The sequence below is a fragment of the Talpa occidentalis genome, unplaced genomic scaffold, assembly GCF_014898055.3.
Source record: "Talpa occidentalis isolate TD23 unplaced genomic scaffold, MPIMG_talOcc4v2.1 talOcc4.7, whole genome shotgun sequence".
Taxonomy (NCBI): Eukaryota; Metazoa; Chordata; class Mammalia; order Eulipotyphla; family Talpidae; genus Talpa; species Talpa occidentalis.
The window spans coordinates 121,815,108-121,842,306 of record NW_023605083.1 but is presented as its reverse complement, the minus strand read 5'-3'; the positions used below and the strand labels follow the sequence as shown (position 1 = coordinate 121,842,306).

Below are 27,199 nucleotides of genomic sequence, written 5' to 3'. Positions count from 1 at the left end.
CAGTCACTATCCATCTCATCCTTTCCAGTTCCTTCTATCCACAGATGGTGCAATCATCCAAACTGGAGTACGGTGTAGCTCTTATTCCCAGACTTCAAAAATCTTTATGATTGTCCATCTCTTAGGGATTTGTTATGAGCATGATATTAATGCCTTCAATTAGGCATAATCTCTACCCTTTTCAAGGCAGGCTTTGCTGTCCAAGGCAGTTCTGTGTGATTATGTCTTAACTCCCTCTGGACTAAGTTCTTTTAAGGGTTTTCAGGATTATCTTACAATGCTTGAACAGAATAAGAGCGTATTAAGAACTTTAATAAATGTGAGTTGATACTGGGCTTCGCAGTAAACACCAGGAATACAGTACCACTCAGTTGAGGACAGCGGGAAAATAGAAGGTAAGTATTGGACTGAATATTCTCTCTAACAAATGCATTACACACCAGCCACAAGCTTGACACAGGGTATTCAGCAGTGAAGAAGACTCAGACTAAAATCCAAGGAGCTTCTAACCTAGTAAGGGATAGAATTTTGAGCTGTGTGCTGAAGCGATGAATCAGGAGACGCAAGGAGATGAAGGGATTCCAGAATGGTGCAGGTTAGGAGATGATCAAGTTTGATCACAAAATCTAAAAGAGGAGGCGGCTGTATTCCTTTACCCCCTAGCTGATGTCTTGAATTTCCTCCTTGAAACCTGCTCTCTGGGAAGACATTCAGAGCCAGTAAGACTTGTCGCTACCCCCACCTCCCCATCCATAGATTATGGCCTTGCTTTTCTGCTCAAAACACTTTCTTTTCTTTCCACTACGTGACCCTGTATTTGTGTCATCTGTCCTTAGTGCATGCTTCCACTCCATCTCTTTCAGTAGTACCTCCTACATTCTGGGTCTTTGACCCAGGGCCTGAAGAAAGCACCATGTCAAGGGACTCATGGGCACAGCCCAGTCAACAGATCTTGAATAAACAAAGCGAGCAGTGCTGTGCCGGTGCGTAACCCCAGCGCGCCAGTCTGAGGAGTCAGGGGAGGCTTTCCTCAGGCAACCACATTGGTTCAACCTCTGAAAGAACAGTTGGGCATAATCTCAGAGCCTGTGAGCCAGAATACCCTGGACGGACGCTTTTATCCCCATCTCTTGCCCATTAGATCAGGATCTATTCACTACTTCTTCCCCAGCACTGGCCGTACTGCAGTGGCCACACTCAGACTCAGCCCAAGATGGAGGAAGAACTATGCCAAAAAGGCTGACGGAAGCTGCCCAAGATCCTAGGAGGAGGAAGTGGATAAGTGCCTCCTCCCAAGGGACAAACAACCTCAGGTCTTATCAGGGCACAGCAGTTTCCTTACTCTTCCCCCCAACTCCAACCAAGTCCCTGACAGAGCAGTACACTCAGCTGTGTGAGGGGAGGAGGAGCTGTGGGCTGGAGTGGAGGTGTGCAGACCAATTAGCTCATGGTGGCACTATCCCAAGCAGAAAGTGGTGAATGCTCTGAGTAGCAAGGTAGCCGTGGGAGTGGGATGAAGATTCAAGAGACACAGTGGAGAGGCAGAGTCAACAGGACCTGGTGATGCACTCCTCTCAGGAAAAGGGAGGAGTCGTGACTGTCAGACTTCAGCATCCACCCCGGAGAGGCCTCAGCCCCTTCCTGGCAATCCTAGGAACCATATAGCTCCAGGGCCTATAGCCCATTTCTCTCTCCACTGCTCAGCAAGTGGGTTCCAGTTTGATAAGAAAAAACTTCCTGTAGTAGAAACTGGAAGAAGGAGGAAGGAGCTGACCCATTCCTGCCTAGGAGGTGGTAGAAGGAAGATGCCCAGGACTTTGAACCCACTTCATGACTTCTGGCTTCTAGTGTGGCTACAGCTGCTCTTGGGACCTAGTGCTGTTCCTCCAGCCTGGGCCTTGAACCTGGACCCAGCAAGGCTCACCATCTACACAGGCCCCAATGGCAGCCACTTTGGATTTTCTCTGGACTTCTACAAGGACAGCCGTGGGAGGTGAGCTGGGGGAAGGTTGGGTGTTGGAGAGAGGATTCTCTCATCATTACTGCTTCTGTGAGGGCCCAGTACCCCATTTGTGGTAGAGGTTGAGTGAAATGATTTCTAGGGTCTATTCAGTTTAAGTTATTGGTAGGAATAATAGGGAGGGACCAGCTTAGGTAAGGGGGTATGTGTGTTGGGGGGTTTGGGGGGACACCAACGGGTAGAGGGGAATTGAAACAACAAATCAACACTAAGGGAAGATGAAGGTTTTTCCTGAAGACTTGGAAAAGACCCTCGTTTCTCCGAAGGGTCAGTAGTATGAAATATAGAGGAGCACGAGTCTGAAATTGACTTAGAAAACTGTAAAATCAACTTCTCACCCCCACCTTGCTTATCTATTCCATTCCCATCAAAATTATAATATGTGAAAAGAAGTAAAGAGCGTTAATGGTTGGGACTGATCAGACTGTAAAGTGAGACTGCCAGATTAATCCTGGTTCTCCCCCCCATGACTCTGTTACCTGAGCTAGCCACTGTGGTGGTCACTGCTGCCCAGCCTTGGAGATCAGCAGTGGCATGTAGCCTTCAAGCATCAGCCCCTGGGGGATTCCTCTGCTGAAGAACACTCCTGTACCCCCCAAAGTCAAGTCCCCTTCCCAATGTGGCCCACAACCAATACTGATCAACTGTGAGGGTAAAAGTGGGAGAACAGTGTAAGGGTCCTGTCCAACCCTCTCCTCTTAACTCAGGATAATTCTGAAAAGTCCTTCTAGCACCCTAACTCCCAGGCTTTAAATTCTGGCTATTTTTGAGCCTGAATCTCTCCTTGACTCCTTCCTCGTTCCACTTCTGCTTCTTTCCCTCCTTTTCACAGATATAGGCATCATCCAATAAACATCTTGTATGCTGAATAAAGAAAATGAGAGTAGTTTTTCAGCACTTGCTAGGTGTTACTTGGCTGGCGCCACGCAGAATATCCTCATACATTTACTTCATTTACTTCTGGCACTATTGCCTGGTTGGTACTGTCCCATCTTATAGATGACAGAGCTATGATTTGAACCCAGATCTGCAAGTGTCCTCAGTGTTATCACCACTCCCCCTGCCAAGTTTAGAGGTGCCCTCTAGTGTCCCTAATTTTTTTTTTTTTTTTTTTACCATTAAAACCAGCTCTCAAGAAGGGATCTGGTAACACAGTCTCCAGACACACATTCTAGGGAGCATGTTAATCCCCTGGCTTTTGGTGGGGGGATGAGGAGTGCAGATGGTATACAGAGTTTAGTAAGGATGTCAAACCCCTCTATTCAAATCAAATCATAAGCTTCTAGACCCAGTTTTACCCTCAGTTCACTGGGTTACTTTGGGCATGAGATTTTCCCTATCTGGGAGTCAATTTCATGGTCCATAACCAACGAGGTTGAAATCAATGGCCTATGAGATCTGCACATCCCTCCTCCTGGTCAGGCTCCCAGCGCTGGCGCGGGGTCACAGGGTACCCCGGAATGGACGCAGCTCTCACTCCGCTTTCCTACGCAGCGTGATCATAGTGGTGGGCGCTCCTCAGACTCTGGGCCGCGACGAGGAGAAGATGGGCGGCGTGTTCCTGTGCCCCTGGAGGGCCGAGGGCGACCAGTGCAACTCGCTGCTCTTCGACCTGAGTGAGTTCAGCGCAGGGAGGGAAAAGAGGAGCTAGCCCGAGCGCGGGTCGCGGGGCTTCAGCGCCCGCTCCTTCTGCCTTGCAGATGATGAAACCCGCAAAGCCGGCGCTCAAACTTTCCAAACCTTCAAGGCTCGGCAAGGGCTGGGGGCGACGGTCGTCAGCTGGAAGGACAACATTGTGGTGGGCACCGCGCGGCAGGCCGTAGGGGACACCCGGGCAGGGGCACGAGGTCGCGCGAGGGGACCCGAGTCTTGCCCCTTCCCCACGCTCCTGTCGCCCCGCCCCAGGCCTGCGCCCCCTGGCAGCACTGGAACGTCCTAGAAAAAACGGAGGAGGCTGAGAAGACGCCGGTAGGTGGCTGCTTTGTGGCTCAGCTCCAGAACCGCAGCCGCGCGGAGTTCTCGCCCTGCCGAGCCAACACCATGAGCCGGATTTACGTGAAAAATGAATTCAGTGAGTTCTGCTCTCAGGCTTGGCTCCGCCTCCTCGCGGTCACTTAGTCGGGTTCTTAGCGCCCCACGTGCAGCTTTCAATGCAACAGCACCCCAGGGGCCAGCCCCGGCCCGCCCCGCCCCTGCGCCCGCTCTAGGCCCCGCCCCTAGGCCCAGGCCCCGCCCCGCCCCGGGCGAGGCCACGCCCCTGACCCGCCCCTCTATGGCCCCGCCCCTCGGTGACCCCGCCCCCTCGCCGCCCGCAGCCGGGGACAAGCGCTACTGCGAAGTGGGCTTCAGCGCGGTGGTCACGCAGGTGAGTAGGAGCGTCAGCGGCTCGGGGGCGAGGGACTCCCACACAGCGCCCCTCTCACCTTCAGGGCTTCCTTTTCAGGCTGGAGAGCTGGTGCTTGGGGCCCCTGGAGGTTATTTTTTCTTAGGTATGTGCCCATCTTCCGCCCCTCCCCCCCTCCCTCCGGCGACCTGGGGCGCCCCAGGCGTCTTGCCCCCACACCGGCCGTCCTCACCCCCTAGGTCTCCTGGCGCGGGCTCCAATTGCCGATATCGTCTCCAGTTACCGCCCGGCCACCCTCTTGTGGCACGTGCCCAGTCAGCGCTTGACCTTTGACTCCAGCAACCCAGAGTACTTCGACGGCTACCGGGGTAACCCACGCTCCCCTCTAGGCTTCCCGCCTCTGCCCCTCAGGTCCTGCCCGTGAGAGAACACCCCCGGCTCCTGCAGCTTCGCCAGAAAAGTGCCCAATTCTTTAGGCGCCCCACCTCTCCCTTCTTGCCCAGCCTGGATGCTGTACAGCCTGGCAGGGGTCCAGGCCTCTCAATGGCCTCAGTCCTTCCACCAGGCAGTGCAAGATGTGCACTGGGTGGTCTCAGAGTCCCTCCTTCCTTGCCCTCCCCTCCCTACTTTGCTGTCCCGGAAAGATTAATCTGTGCTGTGTCTTCAGGATACTCGGTAACTGTGGGCGAGTTCGATGGGGACTTCAGCACTACAGGCAAGAAATCCACTTAGTCAGGAGCGGGAGTTGGGGAGCCCAGACCGGTGGGAGCACCTCAGTCTCTCTCCTAAATCTCCCCTGGGTGCCGACGGAGGCTTGGGAAGCTGGTAGGTTCAAAGGACCTAATTTGTTGGGCCCTGCTCTCCCCAGAATATGTCTTTGGTGCCCCCACCTGGAGGTGGACCCTGGGAGCGGTGAGTGCCTCCTGCCCCACACTTGACATTCCCCAGCCTCCTCATCCCATTCCTCAACCTAAACTCCCCCCAAAACAAACAAGCAAAACAGACCTCCTGCCCTTTGTCACCCAGAGTGGAAGATAGTGGTGGAGGGCAAGAATGACTTGTTCCTGTCCTTCGTCCTCACAGGTGGAAATTTTCGACTCATACTACCGGAAGCTACACCGGGTACACGGAGAACAGGTGCGTGTCTGGCTCAGTGGAGGTACCTGAGGCTGGGGGATTAGGATCCATTCTGCGAGCTGTGTGGGGGGACCGGGGTGATGTCCAAGTGAGAGTGCCAGGTCAGGGTGGAGGGTGGGAGTTAAGGTGTACCTTATCTTCTCACAGATGGCTTCATACTTTGGGCACTCGGTGGCTGTCACTGATGTCAATGGAGATGGGTAAGGAAGGGTGCGCCTGTCTTTTACCCAATTGGGTCCCCAATCACCAGGGGCGTAGACTGCCCTCAGCTCTGCCTTTCCTAGCCCCCACTCCCGTGAAATCACCAAAGGGAGTGGGAGGGCAGGGAAGCAACTGCCGCAGTATCCCCCTAGCCCATCCTCTCTCCTGCCCCTCTGGTCTGCAGGAGGCATGACCTGCTAGTGGGTGCGCCCCTATATATGGAAAGCCGCGCTGACCGCAAGCTGGCCGAGGTGGGGCGCGTGTACCTGTTCCTGCAGCCTCGAGGCTCCCACGCCCTGGGCGCCCCCAGCCTCCTGCTAACCGGAACACAGCTCTATGGGCGATTTGGTTCGGCCATTGCACCCCTGGGTGACCTCAACCGGGATGGCTACAATGGTGAGGAGAGGGAGGAGCTCCACTTGCTGCAGAGGGGTTAATAGCGCTCCCAAGAACATGGGTCTGACCTGGGGGCAGCAGGAGCCAGAAAGGACTTTAAGCAGAAGGGACCCCTTGGATACACAGTTAAAACACTTGGGCTGCTGAGTGGAAAACAGGAGTTTAAGGAGTCAAGTTAGGATGTGTTTGCTTTAGTCCAGGTAAGACATAGTGACCATTTGGATGTGGATCTTGGCAGTGGATTTGGAGATTATTGTGATTTCACAGATATTTAATACTTAGTTTATTAAGACTTAATGGGTGACTAAATGTGGGGCTAAGGGAGAGAATAGAGTTGGAGGTCATGCATTAGTGAGAGGTGGTGGGATAGGAGAGATCAGTTCATCCCTGGATCTGTGTGAGTTTGAAGGGCTTGGGACCATGAAGCAGGCATGTCTAGAGTGCAGCTGGGTGTAGTTTCCCCACTTCCACCAGAGAGGTCTGAGGTTAGGGGCCTTGGTGGGTGGATGAGGTCCTGGGAGCCTGTGAAGTGAGAAAAGACCCAGGCAGAGCCCTGGGGAGCACTTAGGAGACTCCCAGACGAGGTCAGGCTGGAAAGCAGAGGAGTGTCAGAGAGGTAAGAGGGAAACCAGATCTGATGGCCCAGAACTCAAAGGAAGAACATGCTTTAAGCAGGAGCAAGAGGGGTCAGTGGCTCCAAGGTACCCTAGTTGCACTGAAAGGTACAATTAGAGGGAGCTGGAGAAGTGTCCATGGGCTTTAGCAAGGAGGTCATTGGTGTCAGTGCCAAGAGCCACTTAGAGCTGGGTAGGGACAGAGGTCAAAATGCCCCAGGGCAGGGTATGCATGGAGGTGAAGAACTGGAGGGAGACTTTCAATCGGTTTGACTGAAAAGACAAAGAGAAAGTCAAAGGAAAGTTATTTTTGTTGGGAGGAATACGGAATGGGTTAAATGTGAAGGAAAATGACTTTGCGAGGAGTGAGCCAGAGGAACGTCCCTGTGATGTCTGGGGCTTGTGGGAGAGGGACGCTGAGTGGCAGGGTTAAAGAGGACCACCTAGTTCTTGGGGGAAGGGGAAAGAAAGGGGGGTATGGTTTTATTTTTTATTTTTAAAAAAAGATTTATTTATTTATTGATACAAGCACTGGGTACAGTCAGAAGCACGGGAGGGTGAGAAAATTCACCAGAGCCAGAGCAGGGAGCAGAGCAGGCAGAAGGACCGAAGTACACTGCTGAGGGGAGCAGCGGGCGGCAGGAGAGGTCTGCGCGCCATGTGGGACCCTCCTCCGGTGGCTGGGGAGCAACCGGGGATTGAACTGGCGCGGCAGAGGCTGCCGCAGCTTCGCAGGCCAGCGCTCAACCACTGCACCAGCAGGGAGGCCAGGGGTGGGGAGGTATGGTTTTATAGCACAAAAATTGGGCTGCTTCTCTTTGTGAAAGAAGGCGGGTTGGGGGGGTTTGCTGGGAGCTAGTTTGGAGACGGTTGGAAATAGGTGCTGAACAGATTGGTAGGGGGAGCTGAGCAGAAAGTCCTGCAGGTCAGCACCCAGGTCCCGGGAGAAGGCTGGAGATCAAGAGTTCACGGGCCTTTGGGTGGGGTGTGACCAGGACTGCCGATGGGGCAAAAGGGCTGAGGCTATGATGGCAAGGGCGATTGAATGATCAGGAAATAAGTGCAGGGTGAGGAAGGCAGAGATCAGGAGAGAGTGCAAGCCCAGGGCAGGCCTGGGGACACGGCAGTGGTCAGAGTGGTCTTCTTTGCGTGAATGGTGTGTGGTGCAATCAGAAAAATCAATACAGATGTTAAAAAGAAAAAGTCACCACAGACAGCTACCAGGGAAAGCATGTCACAGAGCGCACCCCATGTCACGTCAGACGACAGCCGCTGTCTAAGATCTTAATTCCTATCACATGCTAAAAACTCTGTCAGCTTACTGAGATTACAATGATTAACAACTTTTCAAGAGTGACTTAAAAGTTATTAGTGTGGGGCCTCCCCGGTGGCGCAGCTGTTGAGCGCTGGGTTGCGAAGCTGCCCACAGCCTCACCTGCGCCGGTTCGATCCCCGGCTGCTCCCCGACCATCGGAGGAGGGTCCCACATGGTGCGCAGACCCCTCCTGCCGCCCGCTGCTCCCCTCAGCAGTGTGCTTCGGTCCTTCTGCCTGCCCTGCTCCCTGCTCTGGTGAATTCTCTCACCCTCCCGCGCTTCTGACTGTACCCAGTGCTTGTATGTATGTATAAATCAATCAATCAATCAATCAATCAATAAGTAAATCTTTAAAAAAACCCAAAAGTTATTAGTGTGACCGGCCTGTAGTGTGACTCTAGGTTTGCTTGGTTCTAAGTGAAACAGGGGAAGAGGGGACCAGCATTTAACAGGTCTTGTTCCTCAATCTTCTGGAACTCAGTACTGTCATCTAAAGTGAGAATAATAATGCTTAATTTTCATAATTAAATGAAATCATGTCACTGTATTTTCCTCAAGAGGTAACAAGGGCTGTTAGGAATTTCACTGGTCTCTCTCCTACCCGAGTGGAGGGCAGAGCAGCTGCTTCCTTCCTCAGATCTCTGCAGCCCTCTCCTGGCCCTCTGGGGTCTGCCCAGAGAGATTGAATAACAAAAAGCCACTCCCTTTCTCCTGCTCCTTCCAGATGTTGCGGTGGCTGCCCCCTATGGGGGTCCCAGTGGCGAGGGTCAAGTGCTGATATTCCTGGGTCAGAGTGAGGGCCTTAGCCCCCGCCCCTCCCAGGTCCTGGACAGCCCCTTCCCGGCAGGCTCTGGCTTCGGTTTCTCCCTGCGAGGTGCCACAGACATCGATGATAACGGATATCCAGGTACTCCCGGATTGCCTCCAGCAAGACAGGAAGGGCCCAGCATTAGCTGGAAATGCTGACACAGCCAGGGCTTGGGCTTGACCTGGTGTACCACTGAGAGCTCCAACCCACCTGAGGGCATGAGATGCAAGAAGCGGGGCAGGTTAAACCTCCAGTGGGGAAAATGGTGTGGGGAACCACTGGGAAGATGAGGTGAGGACCCTTGGCCCCCTCTACCTGCCATTTCTGACCTCCCACCCCCATCTGCAGATCTACTGGTGGGAGCGTATGAGGCCAGCAAGGTGGTTGTATACAGGTGAGCACTGGCTCCAGGGGCCAGGGGTGGGGGACACACCATCAGAGGAGATGGGCTAGAGGGGCCACCATGGCAAGAATCCCCCATCCCCCCAGAGCCCAGCCCGTGGTGATGGCCACTGTCCAGCTGCTGGTGCAAGATTCGCTGAACCCTGCTGTGAAGAACTGCGTCCTGAGCCAGACCAAGACGCCAGTGAGCTGGTGAGGAGACAGGGGCCATGGGCCAGACAGGGCGCCTCAGGTAGGGGGGAACCTAGCCCTGAGCCCCCCTTTGTGTCTCTGCAGTTTTAACATCCAGATGTGTGTGGGCGCCACGGGGCATAACATTCCTCAGAAGCTCCGTGAGTGGTGTGGTGGGGGCAGGAGGAGGTGGGCCTGGCCTTCCCTGGAGGTCAGCCAGGGAGACCCTGTTCTGCCTGCTTGCCCTGGCAGGCCTAAGTGCTGAGCTGCAGCTGGACCGGCAGAAGCCCCGCCAGGGCCGCCGTGTGCTGCTACTCAGCTCCCAGCAGGCGGGCACCACCCTGCACCTGGACCTGGGTGGGAGGCACAGCCCCATCTGCCACAACGCCACCGCCTTCCTCCGAGTATGTCCAGCCTGGGGTAGGCAGGGTGGGGCGTGTGGAGGCGGTTGGTCCAGCCCTGAGGTTCAGGGTGGGCATTATAGGGCCTGGGTGGTCAGTGGGACCATGATGTCAGGATGGGGTGCAGGGTAGCAAGAGGATCTGACTTTTGTCCCCTCCGCAGGACGAGGCTGACTTCCGGGACAAGCTGAGTCCCATCGTGCTCAGCTTCAATGTGTCCCTGCAGCCTGAGAAAGAGGGGTCAGCCCCAGGTGTCGTGCTGCATGGAGACACCCATGTCCAAGAACAGGTGGGGTGGGGCGGGCCACCTTCATGTCACCTCTGATCTGTGATGTCACCCTAAAACCCAATGAAAACCCCAACAAGACCAAATCTCAATATCCCCTAAACCCTGATGTACATGTCAAATGCTGATGTCACCTCTACACTCTGACAGAGACCCATAAAGCCTGATATCACCACCAAAACCCTAACATCCTCCCAAATAGGATGCAACCCCCCAAAAGCCCCGATGTCATCTTGCAACTTCTTTCATCCCCAGAATTTCTAATTCCCTAAGCCTCGGTGTGACCCTCCGGCCTCACGTGCCCCCAACTTACCCTCATCCATTGATGTTCCAGACCCGAATCATCCTGGACTGTGGCGACGACGACCTGTGTGTGCCCCAGCTCGAGCTCTCGGCCAGTGTGTGAGGAGACCGCCCACTCAGCCCTACCCTGGCCCCGTCTGCCCCGGCGACACCCCTCTCCACCTGGTCCTGACACTCTGTCCTGAGCCCCTTAGCGCCCCTCAGGCCCTGGGCCTGGACCACCCTCCTCAGCTTTACCCCTCTCTCCTTGCAGGTCGGGCTCCCCACTCCTCATTGGAGCCGACAATGTGCTGGAGCTGCGGATGGAAGCGGCCAATGAGGGGGAGGGGGCCTACGAGGCCGAGCTGGCTGCACACCTGCCCCCGGGAGCCCACTACATGCGGGCCCTCAGCGACACGGAGGTGAGACCCACCTGGGAGGTGCGGGAGACTTGACTCCCCCACCCCGAGAGCACCCCCTTCCCGGCTCTGCTGTGAATGCTGTGCATTATTCTCTTACTCTGGAAGAGGAGGACTTGCACAGAACTCAGAGCCCTATTGTGAAATGCACTGAACTCGGGAACTAGGGTGTTAGCGGGAACCGCTGTGAACATTGGGTGGATTTCCTCCCAGTCAGCAGCCCGCACACGCGCGCGCCTCTCTGTTTGCTGCTGTTGTTTATAGCAGGGGACCGTCCTTTTTTGTAATGTTTTTTGTTTTTTATTTCCCAAAAAAAAAATTAAAAAAAAAAAGTGCTCCAGTAACACTTAAAGGGAAGCATGACAGTCCCTGAATTTCCACCCCCAGGCACCCCCACCCCCGCCACCCCTCCCTGCATGCAGGTGTTTCCCGAGGGAGCTTGCTTACATTTGGAATGTTCTAACCATCTTCCTCAAACTGCCTCCCGAAGGGCTTGGAGAGGCTTGTTTGTAACCAGAAGAAGGAGAACGAAAGCAAGGTGGTGCTGTGCGAGCTGGGCAACCCCATGAAGAAGAATGCCCAGGTGGGTCCTGGGGGCGGGCTCCTCCCGGGGCGGTGTTCGCCCTGGCGTGGCTCTGGGATCCTGGTCCTCTCCCACCCCATCTGCGTTTTCTTGGGTGAGTGACTAGGCTTTCCGGTAAAATGGACATGGTAACGGGGAGCCCAGGGAGTGAGAATTGGAGGCCACCTTCAGGGCAGGGCTGCCCCGCAGGGGATTAAGGAAACAACTTTGGTCCTCCCACCTCTCAGATAGGAATTACGATGCTGGTGAGTGTGGACAACCTGGAGGAGGTTGGGGAGCATGTGTCCTTCCGGCTGCAGATCAGGAGGTACTGCACAGGGGAGCCCTCCCGCCACCCTCCCCCGTCTGAGCCCTAGGCCTGCCCCTTGCTGACCTGCTTCCGGGACAAGCTGAGTCCCATCGTGCTCAGCTTCAGTGTGTCCCTGCAGCCTGAGAGAGATGGGTCAGCCCCAGGTCTCGTGCTGATGGAGACACCCATGTCCCCTTCCCTCCAGCAAGAACAGCCAGAATCCAAACAGCGAGGCGCTACTGCTGCACGTGCCTGTCAGGGCGGAGGCCCGCATGGAGCTGCGAGGGTGAGAGGCCAGAGGTGGATAAGGGAGTAGCAGGCCGCAGCCTAAGTTCCCAGTCGCGTGGGGGAACCCCACAGGCAAATCAGGGACTCAAGCTCACTCTGGGGGCTCGGACCCCTGCAGGAACTCTTTTCCAGCCTCTCTGGTGGTGGCAGCGGAAGGCAGCAGGGAAAACAGTTCTGACAGCTGGGGCCCCAAAGTGGAGCACACCTATGAGGTAGGGCGGAGCTGCCTATCCCCAGGTTGGGGTGGGAGGTCGGGGAGCTGTGGGCTAGGAGAGGTGCTGAGCCGCCAAATATCCCATCTCGCTCCCTCTGGTCGCCAGCTCCACAACAATGGCCCTGGTACTGCAAGTGGCCTGCACCTCAGTCTCCAGCTCCCAGGCCAGTCCCAACCCTCAGACCTGCTCTACCTCCTGGAAGTACAGGCCCAGGGGGGCCTTCAGTGCTGCACAGAGCCCTCTCCTGACCCCCTCAAGGTGAGAGCCTGGGAGAAGATAGAGCTGGGTGTGTCCTCAGACCATCACCAAGACCTGCGGTGGCAGGAGAGGGGCGAGGTTGGCAGACCTTGATGGAGGCTTCTTCGTCCCCCCTCAGCTGGACTGGAGGTTGCCCAAGCCCAGCCCTTCCCTGGCTCACCCCGCGCATCACGAGCGGGAGCGCAGACATGCGTTGCTGCCCCGGCAGAAGCAGCCCTCGCGCCTTCGGGACCCGGTGCTGGTGGTGAGCAGTCCCTGTGGTCTCCAGCTAGGGCCGCCCCGGGCCCCAGGGGCAGAGGGCCTGGGAGGCAGGGAGAGGGGTTGGGGTGCCATGTGGGCCTGGTCGGGCCGCTTTGGTCCCTTGGAGTACACCAGGTAATATGAAGGGAAGGGCTGTGTCCAGGGTGGGGGTCCAGGACACAAGCCTTTTCTGAGGTCCCTAGAACCGAGTTATACCAATTCTGAGTGCTGAACGGCGGTGCGGTGACCCATTCTCCCGCCCTCTCCCTGCCTCTCTCGGACTGTGGGAACAGCCCCACTCAGAGATCATGCTTGAAGCCTGAATCTGAGGTCCTTGCTGAGGGGGAGACCCGAGTTCCCTGACCCCTGACCCCCTGTATGTTGGGTTCTCGGGGTGAGGGGCTGATGACCAGGAGGGGCTGTAACCAGGAGGGGACTAATGACGTCCGTGTCCCCTCAGAGCTGTGACTCGGCGCCCTGTACTGTGGTGCAGTGTGAGCTCGCGGAGATGGCGCGGGGGCAGCGGGTGATGGTCACGGTGCTGGCACTGCTGTGGCTGCCCAGCCTCCGCCAGGTGGGCCTCTCAGGTGGTCGGGGCCTTCCAGAGGCGGGGACCCAGTTTACTCTGGGGAATGGTGGGGCTCCAGCAGTTGGAAGGAGAGTGAGGGCAAGGTTTACTTTGGGGGGGACAACAGGACTAACCTGGGGGCCGGGCTGCTGGGGGTGGGGTATCTGGGCCTTAGGCTCCTGCAACCAGTAGGCGTTGCATTGGTAGCTTTCATCCCCACCCCGTCCAGAGACCCCTGGATCAGTTTGTGCTGCAGTCACGTGCCTGGTTCAACGTCTCCTCCCTTCCCTACCCGGTGCCAGCCCTCAGCCTGCCCAGAGGGGAAGCTCTGGTGAGTGTGGGGAAACGGAGGCTGAGGAAATGAGTTGCACCTGGCCCTTTGGCCTTCCCCTGAGTCTGTGCCCAGCAGCATGGGGCGGGCTTCCCAGAGTCTGAGGGGTGGGACAGGTAGGTAACCCGCTGGAGGGTCATCAGCCGGCAGATTTGAGTCTTGGGGAAAAGGTAGAGGCGATACCGGGTTTGCCTTCAGGTGCAGACGCAGCTGCTCCGGGCCTTGGAGGAGAGGGACGTTCCACTCTGGTGGGTGCTGGTAGGCGTGCTGGGCGGCCTGCTGCTGCTCACGCTCCTGATCCTGGCCATGTGGAAGGTGAGGCGTGAGGGGGGCGGTGGGGTCCCCAGGTGGACAAAGACCTGGCCTTTGACACATCTGTATCACCACTAGAATGTCATTTTCCAGAGGGACTTCCAGGCCGCAGACTTCTGGGACACGTTACGGGCTTTAAAGCTTTTAGACTCTTTTTTTTTGTGTGTGGGACCCTCGCCCCGGCGGCCGGAACCAACCCGGGCTGCAGAGGCTGTGGCAGCCTCGCAGCCCAGCGCTCAACCGCTGCGCCACCAGGGGAGGCCCTAAAGCTTTTAGACTCTTTACCCCACTGAGAGGAAGTCACAGGACCTGAGTCCTGCCCTCAGGAACTTCCTGAGGAGGACAGAGTTGACCTCCTCAGGATCCTCTCCCCTGAGGTGGAGACCCAGGTCTAATCAGGCCCTGCTCCTGTTTCTATGAGCCCTGGGGGCCACTCCCTCCTCAGCACCTGGAGGGCAAGTGGGCCTCTCAAACTCAACCAAGCACAGAGCTGTGGGAAGCCAGGGTGTGTTTGCAGAAACCCACGCAGTAGACTCGGGAGAGACACATATCACGCACTTCAGTCACAGAGGCATGAAAGTATTTAAGGGAAATATGGGGCAGGAGGGGGGCAAGAGGAGATTTAACAAAGAAAAATTCATGGGAGAAAAACCAGAAATTAAAAAACAAAACCCTTGTTCCACGCATTATCTCTCCGTGGGAAAGGCCTGCCTTTGTGCCGGCAGTGGGCCGAGGTCCACGGGGAGGACCCGTGGCTGCCTGGTTTCTAGTAGACTTATTCCATGAGTGCTCTGGAGCCTGAGCATCACCTTTATGTCCTGTCTCTGGCCCTGTGCACCCCCAGGCTGGCTTCTTCAAGCGGAACCGGCCACCCCTGGAAGACGAAGATGAAGAGGAGTGAGGTGCAGCCACATCTGTCCTTCCAGAAGGCCACGGGCTGCCCTGCCCCTCGTGATCCATGGATGCCTCCTGATGCCCTCACCCTCCCAACAGAGTGGGCCACCCTCTTACCAGGTGCTTAATAAAGCGACTGAACCCCACACTCTGGCTGCTGCCTCCTCTTGGGGCCAAAGGAGGAGAGACAGACGGAAGTCAAGTACCATTTGGAGCGGGGATCGAGGGCTGTGAGCGGGTGTGAGCAGGGAGACTCTGCAAAGGTTGCAAGTGGCTGTCTTGGGGAGTGTCAGGAGTAGAAAGTGGGGGTGTAACGAGGGAGAGGGTGGCAGAGCCTCCAGATGACACAAGGGTGTGTGGGTGAGGTGGGGCTGGGAATGTCAGGGAATGGGCTAGGTCGCTGGTGGGCAGCTTTAGACAGTAATTTTTTCCAAATTTTGGAGGAATAAACCTCAGGATGCCATGAGATTTGGGGAAATAACATGCTCTGCTCACTCACTCATTAAAAAAGCTGTGCTTGCAGCGAAAAGGGCAAATAGAGGCTGGATGAGCCCTCCGCCTGGGGAAGCTGTACCTCAGCAGGCGAGGGCAGTGGGCACTGCGGCCTGGCCATTTGGATGGCCCCTGGCTACTCTGCTGCGATCCCTTCTGCCCACCACGTGGTCTTCAGTCAGGAAAGAGGGCACAGGTGGGGAGCGGCCCGCAGGAGGGCTGCGAGTGGAAGACAGCCCTCCCACAGCTGAGACTGGAGCCAGGACAGAAGTAGGGGGTCCCCACCTGGCGCCTGAGAGCTCTGAGGATTCCCATGTTTAGTAAATGTTTATTGAGCTCCTCCACAAGCCTGGAGCTGTTCCCGTGCTGGGAAACTATCTATTCCTCATGGAACATACGAGAAATAAGGACACGCATGGCCAGTGGTGGGCCCTGCAGTGAGTGAAGATAAAGGTAAGTAAAAATAAAGTAAAATATGCAACTCTCAAAAATTTAAATAAAGTAAAACGTATAACTCAAAAAAAAAATACAAAAGGCAGGAGGGTAGTGATGGATGGGTGCGGGTGTTGGGAGGCCTAGGTGGAGGGGCAGGGAGGCTGCTCTGTTGAGGTGGGGGGAGACATGAATGGATGAGCCGAGTGACTGCAAGAGAACCGAGCGTCTGCATGGAAGGAGCAGCCAGTGAAAGTGGGAGCAGGCCTGCCACGTTCAACCAAAATCAAGGAGGCCGTGGCTCGCAGCCCTCCTGTGATAGGTGAGCGCCAGGAGATGAGCCGGAGGAGGGGCTGGGCAGGAAGCACCTTGTGGGCAGGAAGCACCTTGTGGTCACGGCAAGACTTTGGACTGGAAAGTAAGAGCTGGGAGAAGGCAGTGATGGACGGATCTCACAGGAGCTGCTGGTATTTGATTTTACCCAAAGGGGTAAAAGGAAATCCTGAGAACAGAACGATGTGACATCCATGTTTGGCAAGTTCCAGAACAGGTTTTGAGTTGGGTGACTGAACATTTAGGAAAAGATTAAGCTGCCTTCTTTGAACACCAGCCAAACTCCATCCCCCTGCACCGTTGCATTTGGATGGCCCCAGATGATTTCTCTTGATCCAGCAAAGCCTTTGGCACTTGTCCTTCTAGACATGACAGAAATGTGAGCGGCAGGATAGAGACTCGGATTTAAAGCTGAACCAATTTGATAAAGCTGCAGATCTCTGTGAGGGTGTCTCAAAGCCCCATCTTGGCCCTGGGCTGCCCAGTTTTGTCACAAGCCCCTTGAGTGGAGGCAGAGGAAGCTGGTCTTCACCCTACAGACCGCTGCTGACTGACAGGGAGCGCGGGTAGGATGGGGACTGAAGCAGATTCACGGCAGTCTTGACAGATTGTAAAGTTGGGTTGAAACCAACAGGATAAAATTCACCAGGGATGAGCGCTAAATCCTGTGCTGAGGTTCCAAAAAATTGGTTACATAAGAATTGGACTGGGCTGTCTGGTGAGATGGAAATTTATGAGAAAGAGAGAAGGGGAGCGAGGAGGAGGGAGGGAGAGGGAAGGGAGGGAGGGAGGAATCTGGTGGTTTTGTCTCTCCCCCCAAAATTCATAATAAGGTCCCCTATTGTAATTATATGGGGAATATAAAAATAAAATTTAAATAAAAAATAAAATTAAAAAAAAAAAACCATAGTAAGGTCCCCTAGAGTCAGAAGACCCAGCCAGGGAACTCAGCCGGGAGCTCAGCCTGCTGTGACTCTAAGGGCCGAGGCCCCTGTCCTCGGGAAGCAACGCCCTCCCTCCTGGTGCCACAATGTGAGAGACCCGGGAGGGGGTGCAGATTAGACAAGGATTTGGACACTCAGAAGCTGAGAGATGACGACAACCAGAACCTGGAAGAAAACAGAGTTTGACTGGGGCAAGAGCAGAGCAATAACTGTCCTCAGATGTGGGGTTCAATGACTGAGGAGAAAGAAAAGGACCGGGCTTGCCATTCACAGACCAGAACCAGTGGGGCCAGCTGGGGCTTCTCAGCGGGAGAGAAGGGCCGGTGCCTCTCCAGAAGGGTTTCCTCAGCATCATGCCTGCCCAGCAATGGACCTCATTGCCTGAGCCCACGATGGCACCGTCTGTTGGTCCCCTGCTCTTGGCAGGCCTGTGCTAGACCCTTCGCATCATCTCATCTAATTTTCACAACCGCCGGATGGGTGAGCGTGTCACTACAGTCTCCCCTTGAAAGCAGCCAAGACGACGAGAGGGACCTGAGGCGGTGGGACTTGCTCTCGGCTGACTAAGAGGGAGAAGCGAGACAAGAACCCCTCCTGACTGATTCCCCAGGGGGCCACCCGCTCCCTCCCCAATATGGGGGTGCGGGTGTTTGTGCAGAAGACCGAGCAGCTCTTACATTATCCGGACACACTCGTGACCCTTCCGCACCCAGGGTGCGTGTCGTCAATAAGGGCCATTCTCCTCCCCAAAAATTCTGCAGCAAGTTTTGGGGGCCCTGGAGGCCTAGGCCCGGGGTGACCGGCCGCTGTGGCTGCTCGCCCCGCAGTCCGGGGTCGGGGTCGCGGGCGGGGCGGAGGGTGGGCTGCGAGCCGGCCGCGGGCGGGCGCGGGCGCCGAGGGGGCGGTGCCCGAGGCCCCGGGGTGCGGCGGCGCCGGCAGGGGGCGCTCGCCGCGGCTCCGGGCGGAGACAATCGCGCCGAGCGGCCGCCGCAGCCGGAGCGGGAGCCCAGGCGGCGCGGCGCGGAGCTGGGGCCGAGCGGGGCGCGCCGAGCGCGGCCGGGCGGGTGCCATGGGCCGCTAGGGCCGGGCCGAGCCCCGCGATGCCGCCGCCCAATGGCCCCAGCGTCCTCGCGCGGCTCCTGCCGCTGCTGGGGTTGCTGCTCGGCGGCGCCTCCCGGGCTCCCGGCAAGTCGCCGCCGGAGCCCCCCAGCCCGCAGGGTGAGTCTCGGCCTGGAGGGGCGGCAGCCGTGAGCCTGCGCCTCCCCATCGGGCCCCTCCCGCAGCCCCCTGTGCGCGGCGCTCGCGATTTGGGGGTTCTCGTCCCTGGATGTGGGTGGGGGGAGCCGGGCGAGCCGGGGTCGGCGCTGGCCGGGGAGAGCAGAGCGAGGGGCGCCTCCGGGCGGGGGTCTCGGGGAGACACAATGGGGCGGGGGGGGTCCCGGGGCTCCGCGCCGCCGCCCGCTCCTGCCTTGTTTTTCTCCCTCCGGGTCCGCGCGGCGCCGCCGCCTGAGCCATTGTCTGCCGGAGACACCCGCCCAGGGGCGGGCTGGGGCGGGCGCCGCTCCGCAGCCCCCCGCGGGTTCCGCGCGCCAGACCCCGGCTGGGTGGGGGCGACGGGCGCGGCTGCCACCCCGGGCCGGCCGGGGGCTGGGCGCCCGGAGCCGGGGCCGAAGGGGGAAGGGAGGCGGGGAGGGGGTGAGGCTGTGGGCGGACCGGCTGCCCCGACGGGGTTCTCCGCCTTGGAGCTTGACAGCCCCCCCGCTGTGCCCCTCCCCGTTCAGATTTTGGGGTGCACCGAAGAAACGCGAATCAGCCCGCGAGGGAGGAGGGGCTGCCGTGGAGGGGGCTCTGGGAACGGGGGTGCATTGTGACTCCAGCTCCGGGCGCGTGGCGCGGCTGTGGGGGAGCCATGCTGGGCTGGCGAGGGGCTGCGGGCGGTGCTGACCGCGAGGGCAGGTGTCTGGGGCTCTGTCCAGCCGGCTGCTGGCCACCTGTGTCCCCAGCCCACCTCGGGGCGCCCCCTCCTCGTCTCACCTCGATCGCAGTGGGGGAGACCCTCCAGGGCCTCCCGGGTCCGGGTGGGCGTGTGAGTGGGGGTGGGGTCTCATCCTGCGGCGAGAGGGTGGGAGACCCCGACCGGGGCTCCCCGCGGGACGGGAGCTCCCTGGGGCCTCCACACTCACGCCCGCCGCCTGCCCCCCACCCCGGCCACCGCCCCCTCCCGCCCCCAGCCTCACCCCTGCCTGAAACCTCTGCGCTCCTCACCTCTCCACCAAGGAGCTGGCAGGAAAAGCAGGGTGGGGAGTGTGGACGAGGGAAGCGGGGTCCGGATGAAGGGAGGGGGGTCGGATTTCCGCCTGGAATGAGGCCGGGCTGACGCCTGGGAGGCGGATGCTGTAGGGAGCGTCAGGCGTTGAGGAACGGGGAAGGATGTCCTCAGGCCTCCGTCTTCCCTGATTTTTGCAGGAGGGAGGCTTAGGTTGGTGGGAAGAGGCCCGAGTTTCTCAGGAAACCTCTCCCTCTAGTCCTGTGCCCCAGGGGAGGGGCCCAGGGAGTTGGCTGGACTAGAGCCAGGCTAGGGGGCTCTCCCAGCCGCTGGCAGGCAGCCCGGGTTCAGAGGAAGGGGGCAGGGAATCTGCTAGGCACCTGCCTCCCCCCCTGCCCCCCAGCTTGTCACTGATGCCTTCTCCAGGCATCTCCCCTGTATAGTTCCTGGGATCCTTGCCCCTTTTCTGAGGCTCTGGGCCTTGAACCCTCGAATGACGATATTCCAGACTTCTGGGTACCCTCCTCCAGCCCCTCCATCCAGCTGCTCCTAGCCTGGGGTAGGGGTGGGGAGCAGCCAGGCCTCTTTAACTTCTCGGAATTCCTGCTGTGTGGTGGTGGAGGGTGGGGAGGCACCAGCTCCTGGGAGGACCAGCGAGCAGGGAAGGGCTGAGTGTGCACACCCACCCTGCAGGGGCGCTCTGGCCTGGGAGGGGAGGAGGTGGGCGCAGGAGAACAGCTGGAAGGGATGCCAGGGGCAGGCGTGGCGCTGGCGCTGGGGTTGGAAGCCTGAGATAAGACACCTGTCACTGCTGAGTGTCAGGCTCCACTTGTGAGGCCCCCTGCCTTCCCCATCCCGTTAACTCTCAGCTCTCGACTCTTCCTTCGGTACCTGGATGGCCCTAGGTTTGTGTTCAGCACCAGAGCATTCCCCACCTGCCTCCTGGCTCCCCCACTGAGGCCTCTGTACCTTTCCAGAGATGACACCTCCCGTATTAGCAGCAGGGTAGGAGTGAGGCAAGAGGCTGAGGGAGGGGCCACAATGAGTCGGTCCCATGGATCAGAGAAGAGGCTGCCCCAGGGAATCCATGAGAACAACTCCAGGCCTGGTTCCTGCCCTGTCATCTCCTCTGAGCTCAGGGCGCCTGCAGGCCCACCGGCTGACTCTCGTGGGCCGGGACCCAAGTGACCGGGAGGCGAAGGACTGGGACCTCTCTTCCCGACTCCTTCTACACCAGTTTCCCTTGGACCTAGGTCGGGCAACCCCTGCCCCACCCCTCCATCTCCTCCCCCTTGGCAGGGCCCCAACTCCCTGCCCATCTCTTGGGAGTAATGAGGGCGTTGCCATGGTGACTGACTGTTGCTGACCAGCTGGGAGGGGGTGGGAGGTACAAGGGAGGGGGAGGGGTCAGGCCTACTTGTTTGGTCTTAGCGGTTGCGATGAATCCCTAAATCTGGAGGGAAAATAGGTTTGTGCAAAACCTTCTGGAAAGAGGGAAAGAGGATTGTGATGGAAGGACCAGTTCCCTAGTGTCCTCTTCTTAGTTTTTTCCTGGAAATTCAAACTCTGACTCAGCCCCTTCCCCACCCTCCCTTCCAAATGGCAGAATCCTGACCTCGCTCCTCTCCGGTTGCGGGGTTGTCCACTTAGTCATCCTTCCCCGGCCCCTTCCCTTTCCTGTCCCTGACAACAACCCCATAGGGTCCGGGGCGTGGGAATTGCGATCTAGAGGCAAACTCTAGGTGTGGACCCCAAACTTCCCACTCAGCTGCAGTGCAAGGCTCGAAACTCTTTGAGCCTCCGTTTCTTTATCTGTCAAATGGGCCAAGAGCCTATTTTATCAAGTCGAATACTCAGACCGTAAGTTGCACCCTTGTTTCATGGACCAGTGAGAAAGAAGAAAAATGCTGCTAATCATCCAATCGTGGGCTCATCCTGCGCAGCCCCGCCTGAGTTCAGAAGTGTTAAGAAGTGGGTAAGCGCTGGCCTTGACGGAGTGGGAACGAGCGCCTCCCACGGGCTGCCGGGAGGTCTAGCTGGGGGCTCTGTAAATGCTGCTGCTTAGAACGCCTTGGCTGACCTCCCTCCGAGCTGCCCCCCTCTGATCTCAGGGGCCCCGATTCTCTCTTCCCCTCTCCCTCCTCACTCTCCTAACCCGTCTTGCCCACAGAGATCCTGATCAAGGTGCAGGTCTACGTGAGCGGGGAGCTGGTGCCCTTGGCCCGAGCCTCAGTGGATGTATTTGGTAACCGGATGCTGCTGGCCGCGGGCACCACGGACTCAGAGGGTGTGGCCACACTGCCCCTCAGTTACCGCTTGGGCACCTGGGTACTGGTCACCGCAGCCCGGCCCGGCTTCCTCACCAACTCTGTGCCCTGGCGTGTTGACAAGCTGCCCTGTGAGTGCAGGGGCAGGTGGAGGGAGGGGAGCAGCTGACCCCCATTAGCCCCTTCCCAAAATAGTCGTGGGGGCGGAGGAGGCAGGATTCCCAGCAGCTGCTGCCTGGGCTGGGGTATGCAGAAGGGGCCGAGGAGGGTGAAGTCACTGGGATTCAGAGAGAGGGAGTGCCCAGCCTTGACTGGGGGCTTTCTCTGGAGCTGACCTGGCCCCCCTCCCACAGTGTACGCGTCGGTGAGCCTCTACCTGCTTCCCGAGCGGCCGGCCACCCTCATCCTCTATGAGGACCTCGTGCACATCCTCTTGGGCTCTCCCGGTAAGGCCCCCTCCCCCCATGCCAGCTCCTCTTCCTCCCCCCATACCCCCCACCTGACTATAAAGAGCTTTACTGGGTGCCCTTGGGGAAGTCACTTAACCTCTCTGAGCCCTAGTTGACGCATCTGGACGATGTGGCTATATTCAGTATCCACCTCAAGTGGAGGTAAGGGTTAAATATCATCACGCAGGCCAGAAGCAGCCCAGGTGGTCAATAAACATTTATTGTTAATGGGGCTTCTCCTGCTTTCTATTCTCCCTCAACTCCCACCGACCGTGAGAATCCCCACTCCCTGCCACCTTTATCGTCAGTGGGTCGACACGTGCTTCTGGGCATGTCCTGGGTGCCTGGCTCGTTAAAGGCCACGAGAGGGTGCCGGCACAGGTCCTGCGCACCCACCCAGAGCGGGCTAGAGTCTCCACAGCGGCCGCTGTCTGCCAACTGGCTTTCAGGCCACAGGCCCTGTCTGTGCCAGGGCGCCCGGGAAGGAAGACCGACAGACTGATCACTGCAAACCCTGAAATCAAGACAGGGCAGAAGTGCCGTGGAGTGGAGGGTGGCCTCACTCAGAATGGAGAAAACCCTCACCTGCGGCGTAGCAGGGCTAGAGAATTTGGTGGAGGCAGCTGTGGGACTGGGTGGGCTCGGGAGCTGAAGGGGGAGCAGATGCATGTCCACAAGAGAAATCAAGATGCAGGGGCAGAAGGGGCGAGTGAGGGCCTAGGCCATGCTTTCGTCTGTCTCTGTAAGAAGGGGGCCTGGTGTGGCCTGGTTGATGAGCCAGGCAGAGGGGAGGCTCCTTCAGGCTAATACTAGGGAGCCACAGCGGGTTCTGGAATGGGAGAACCTCCTTGCCTATTTTTATTCTTAGCTTGAGCCCTTGTTCCCAAATTACTCTTATGTGCTCCTCTTCACTCTGTCCCTGCATCGGAGGCTTCTAAAATGCCTGTGGCGGTTTCTAACATGCCAGTGTTGCCCCCTAGCTTCAAGCCCTCCTCCGACCCCCGCTGCTTTCAGTTTAAAGTCCAGACTCCTTCGCAAAGGTGACAGCTCCCTAGGGGACCTGACGACTGGCGCCTTGCTCGCCTCCCATCGGTCCCCTGGCGTCCCTGAGCAGCGTGCCGCACGCCTCCGCACCTCCTCGTGGTGGGCCTCCCAGGAGTCCCTTTCCACGCTGTCTTACTCATCCTTCAAGGCTCCACTAGGCCTTGCTGAACTGTGTGGGTCAAGCTCCTTCCACCCTGCACCCTCTATTTCAGCAGCAAGGAATGGTGGGTAAGAGGGTGGGCCCTGGCACCATATCCTGGACGTCAGCCAGATCCAGGATTGTGACTTTGGGCAAGTTACTGAACTTGTCCTGCCTCTTCTTCTGCATCTGTGAAATGGGGTTAATGATGGTGAGAAGGGGTGGTGGGGAGGGAGCTGGAGGAAAAAAGAAAAAGGGGTTCATAATAAAGGCACCTCCCTCAAGGGCTATGGACTAATTGCAGGGGTTGAGATGGGCAACCTGCATAGTGCAGTGCCCAGTGGATGTTAAAGCTTAATAAATGGTAGCTACTGCCATAGTGTACTGGAATTGTTTCTATGTCCCCTCCACTCTACACACACACACACACACACACACACACACACACACGGCCACATCTGTCTACTGCAGTAGCCACTGGCCACATGTGGCTATTTAAATTTAAATAAAATTTGTTAATCAAAAATAAACCACCTCCTCGGTGACACTAGCCACATGGTACGTGCTCAGCAGCCGCGGGTGCTGCGGGTGCCGTAACAGGCAGCACAGGCACAGAACAGCTCCATCCAGCAGCTGGCAGCAGGAAGTTGTGTGGGTGCCATAATGGTGGCACTGCATGACTGTGAATTTGGGGGCAGGAAATTCTGAACTGTGCCTTATTCATCTTCGTATCCCCAGCAGCTAACACAGAGCCTGCCAGGCATTTGCACCTCACAGTTTCAGAGGTTAACGAAGAAAGTGTTTCAGAGAGAGCACGTGTCTTGCTCAGAGTCCCACCGCCAGGAGTAACTTCGGGTCCCTGTCCCCTCCGGGCTAACACGCTACAACTGCCCAGTTTGCTCCCCAAATCACCACCCTCCCTGGCCTTCCCTTCTCCCTAGATCATTGTTTTGTGTTTTGGTCCTGGGGCACCTTGTCCCTCTCCAGGCCACTGCAGCCCCTCTCTCCATCCAGGTGCCCGCTCACAGCCCTGGGTGCAGTTCCAGCGTCGGGCTGCCCGCCTGCCGGTCAGCTCCACCTACAGCCAGCTCTGGGCCTCGCTCACTCCTGCCAGCACCCAGCAGGAGATGCGGGCTTTCCCTGCCTTCCTGGGCACCGAGGCGTCCAGCTCAGGTATGCTGGGTGCCAGGCACAGAGGGGCTGCTCCCCAGCAGGATCTGGCCCTCAGCCCTGTGTCCCCTTCCTCCAGGCAATGGCTCCTGGCTGGAGCTGATGCCCCTGGCTGCTGTGAGCGTGCACCTGCTGACGGGCAACGGAACAGAGGTGCCACTTTCGGGCCCCATTCATCTATCCCTGCCCGTGCCCTCAGAGACTCGTGCCCTTACTGTGGGCACCAGCATTCCAGCCTGGAGGTTTGACCCCAAGACTGGTGAGTGCCTTGGGGTGACAGGTGCTGGGATTTGGTGGGGGAAAGTGGGACTCAGATGGGGGAACACTAAGTTTGATAAAACCCCTGCTCTCGCAGGACTGTGGGTACGCAATGGCACAGGTGTAATCCGGAAGGAAGGCCGACAGCTCTACTGGACCTTCACCTCCCCCCAGCTGGGGTACTGGGCAGCTGCCATGGCCTCCCCCACGACTGGTGAGATTGGCAGGACAGTGGGGGCAAGGGGCAGTGGTGGGAGGGGAGGCTGGGAGAGTGGACATCTTCTGGAAGGCAGGACGTTCACCCATACCTGGAAGGCTAAGCCCTTGCCTGGCACAGGGCTGGTTACCATCACGTCGGGCATCCAGGACATTGGCACCTACCATACCATCTTCCTGCTCACCATCCTGGCAGCCCTGGCCCTGCTGGTGCTCATTCTGCTGTGTCTGCTCATCTACTACTGCCGGTGAGTACGCTGGGGTCTGGCCATCCCCCAGTCCCTGGTGCCAGCCCTCTGCCCCCAACCTCCTCTCTCATCCCAGGTCCAGACTAAGGCCAGTTCTATGCCTGGTCTTGAGTTGGGCGACCAGCCCCCCAAATGCATAAAACATGGTTCTGATCCTCACGGAAAGCTCCGCACTGCACCTGCAGGATGTGGATTAAGACAGGTGGGGGAGGAGGGGGCAGGCCCTGCAGGCCAGGCCCCTCCTAGATAGTCTGCAGCTGCCCCGACCAGCCTGCCTCTCCCTTCCGGGGGACCTCAGGCCAGACCTGCCCCGGTTGGCTTGGGTGCTCCTCCCAGCTTCTCCTGCACCTGACCGCGAGCACACCAGCCGGCACAGTCGCTGACGGCTCCTCCACAGCCTCTCAAGCTCTCCCCCAAACCTCTGCCAGCGCCCAGCATTTCTCCTGAGTGCCAGGCATTCTCATCTGTCCAACTATACCCAGCTCCGACCATGCACCTTGGAGGGGGGCGAGGGAATGGGCATCAGGGTGCTTCTGGGGCGCACTCTCTCCTGAGGGCCCCTGTCTGCCCCTCCTCTCTAGGAGACGCTGCCTGAAGCCCAGGCAACAGCACCGCAAGCTGCAGCTCTCCGGGCCCTCCGACGGCAACAAACGAGACCAGGCCACCTCGATGTCCCAGCTTCACCTCATCTGTGGGGGACCCCTGGAGCCCGCCCCGACCGGGGACCCCGAGGCGCCACCTCCGGGCCCCCTGCACTCGGCTTTCTCCAGCTCCCGGGACTTGGCCTCCTCCCGCGACGACTTCTTCCGCGCCAAGCCGCGCTCTGCCAGCCGCCAGGTCGCCGAGCCCGCGGGCGCCCGCGGGGGCGAGGGCGCGGCGCTGAAGGGCGCGCGGTCCATGGAGGGCCCGGGCGGGCTGGAGCCGGGCCTGGAGGAGTACCGGCGGGCGCCGTCGGGGGCCGCGGCCTTCCTGCACGAGCCGCCCTCGCCGCCTGCGCCCTTCGAGCACTACCTGGGCCACAAGGGGGCGGCCGAGAGCAAGACCCCCGACTTCCTGCTGTCGCAGTCGGTGGACCAGCTGTCGCGGCCGCCGTCCCTCAGCCAGCCCGGGCAGCTCATCTTCTGCGGCTCCATCGACCACCTCAAGGACAGTGTCTACCGCAACGTCATGCCCACCCTGGTCATCCCCGCCCACTACGTGCGCCTCGGCGGCGAGGCCGGCGCCGCGGGGGCCGGCGATGACCCCACCCCGTCGGAGGGGGCCGCCCCCGGGCCCGGGCGCCCCTTCCCGCAGCCCGACCCCCAGCGCCCGCTGATGCCGGGCCACTCGGGCGCGGGGGGCGAGGCGGGCGGCGGCGAGGGCTGGGGGGCGGGCGCTCGGCCCCGGTCAGCGGCTCCGTGACCATCCCGGTGCTGTTCAACGAGTCCACCATGGCGCAGCTCAACGGCGAGCTGCAGGCGCTGACCGAGAAGAAGCTGCTGGAACTGGGCGTGAAGCCGCACCCGCGCGCCTGGTTCGTGTCCCTGGACGGCCGCTCCAACTCGCAGGTGCGCCACTCCTACATCGACCTGCAGGCGGGCGGCGGCGGCCGCAGCACCGACGCCAGCCTGGACTCGGGCGTCGACGTGCACGAGGCGCGGCCCGCGCGCCGGCGGCCCCTGCGGGAGGAGCGGGAGCGCGCCCCGACGGCCGCCCCGCCCCCGCCGCCGCCCGCGCCCCCGCGCCTGGCGCTCAGCGAGGACACGGAGCCGAGCAGCAGCGAGAGCCGCACGGGCCTCTGCTCGCCGGAGGACAACTCGCTGACGCCGCTGCTGGACGAGGTGGCGGCGCCCGAGGGCCGGGCCGCCACGGTACCCCGGGGGCGCGGCCGCAGCCGCGGGGACAGTTCCCGCAGCAGCGCCAGCGAGCTGCGGCGCGACTCGCTCACCAGCCCCGAGGACGAGCTGGGGGCGGAGGCGGGCGACGAGGCGGGCGACAAGAAGAGCCCCTGGCAGCGGCGGGAGGAGCGGCCGCTCATGGTGTTCAACGTCAAGTAGCGCCTCCGCGCGGCGGCCCCGCCCGCTCCGCCCGGGGTGCGCGCGCCCCGGGACCGCGGGGGCCGCTCTTAGCCCCGCCCCACTCCTGGAGAGGCGCCTGCGGGCCTGCAGGGCTGTCCAGCAGCCTATGC

At 59.1% G+C, this 27,199-nt stretch overlaps 2 protein-coding genes and 1 long non-coding RNA gene across 3 annotated transcripts; 2 read left to right on the top strand and 1 right to left on the bottom strand.

Moving 5' to 3' along the window:
• The first annotated feature begins 1,757 nt into the window (after positions 1–1,757).
• ITGA2B (integrin subunit alpha 2b) lies at positions 1,758–14,918 on the top strand. Its single transcript, XM_037492730.1, has 30 exons — positions 1,758–1,993; positions 3,515–3,636; positions 3,721–3,818; positions 3,926–4,091; positions 4,336–4,385; positions 4,464–4,509; positions 4,604–4,732; positions 5,032–5,079; positions 5,233–5,276; positions 5,448–5,501; positions 5,649–5,701; positions 5,887–6,098; positions 8,752–8,934; positions 9,184–9,229; positions 9,325–9,429; positions 9,514–9,569; positions 9,661–9,812; positions 9,973–10,098; positions 10,430–10,497; positions 10,652–10,799; positions 11,287–11,379; positions 11,607–11,686; positions 11,874–11,954; positions 12,075–12,168; positions 12,277–12,429; positions 12,548–12,673; positions 13,130–13,243; positions 13,467–13,568; positions 13,767–13,883; positions 14,725–14,918. The coding sequence occupies exons 1-30, from the start codon at positions 1,806–1,808 to the stop codon at positions 14,779–14,781; spliced, it is 3,111 nt and encodes a 1,036-aa protein (XP_037348627.1). The 5' UTR covers positions 1,758–1,805; the 3' UTR covers positions 14,782–14,918.
• LOC119231096 (uncharacterized) lies at positions 14,455–20,495 on the bottom strand. The gene is made up of 3 exons (XR_005121863.2): positions 20,211–20,495; positions 19,241–19,428; positions 14,455–14,754 (listed from the first exon to the last, which is right to left on the bottom strand). It is a non-coding gene; the product is annotated as an uncharacterized LOC119231096 (long non-coding RNA).
• On the top strand, positions 17,962–27,068 carry FAM171A2 (family with sequence similarity 171 member A2). The gene is given in 9 exon segments (XM_037492729.1): positions 17,962–18,193; positions 21,412–21,639; positions 21,862–21,954; positions 24,155–24,313; positions 24,390–24,569; positions 24,666–24,782; positions 24,906–25,032; positions 25,614–26,398; positions 26,401–27,068. Coding segments are annotated over 9 exon segments (2,475 nt in total). The 5' UTR covers positions 17,962–18,075.
• Positions 27,069–27,199: the final 131 nt, after the last annotated feature.

Coding starts and splice junctions, on each gene's coding strand:
- ITGA2B (XM_037492730.1), top strand. CDS start 1,806: ATGCCCAGGACTTTGAACCCACTTCATGACTTCTGGCTTCTAGTGTGG. Junction 5,277..5,447: donor GGAGGTGGACCCTGGGAGCG/GTGAGTGCCTCC, acceptor TCGTCCTCACAG/GTGGAAATTTTCGACTCATA. Junction 13,884..14,724: donor TGATCCTGGCCATGTGGAAG/GTGAGGCGTGAG, acceptor GTGCACCCCCAG/GCTGGCTTCTTCAAGCGGAA.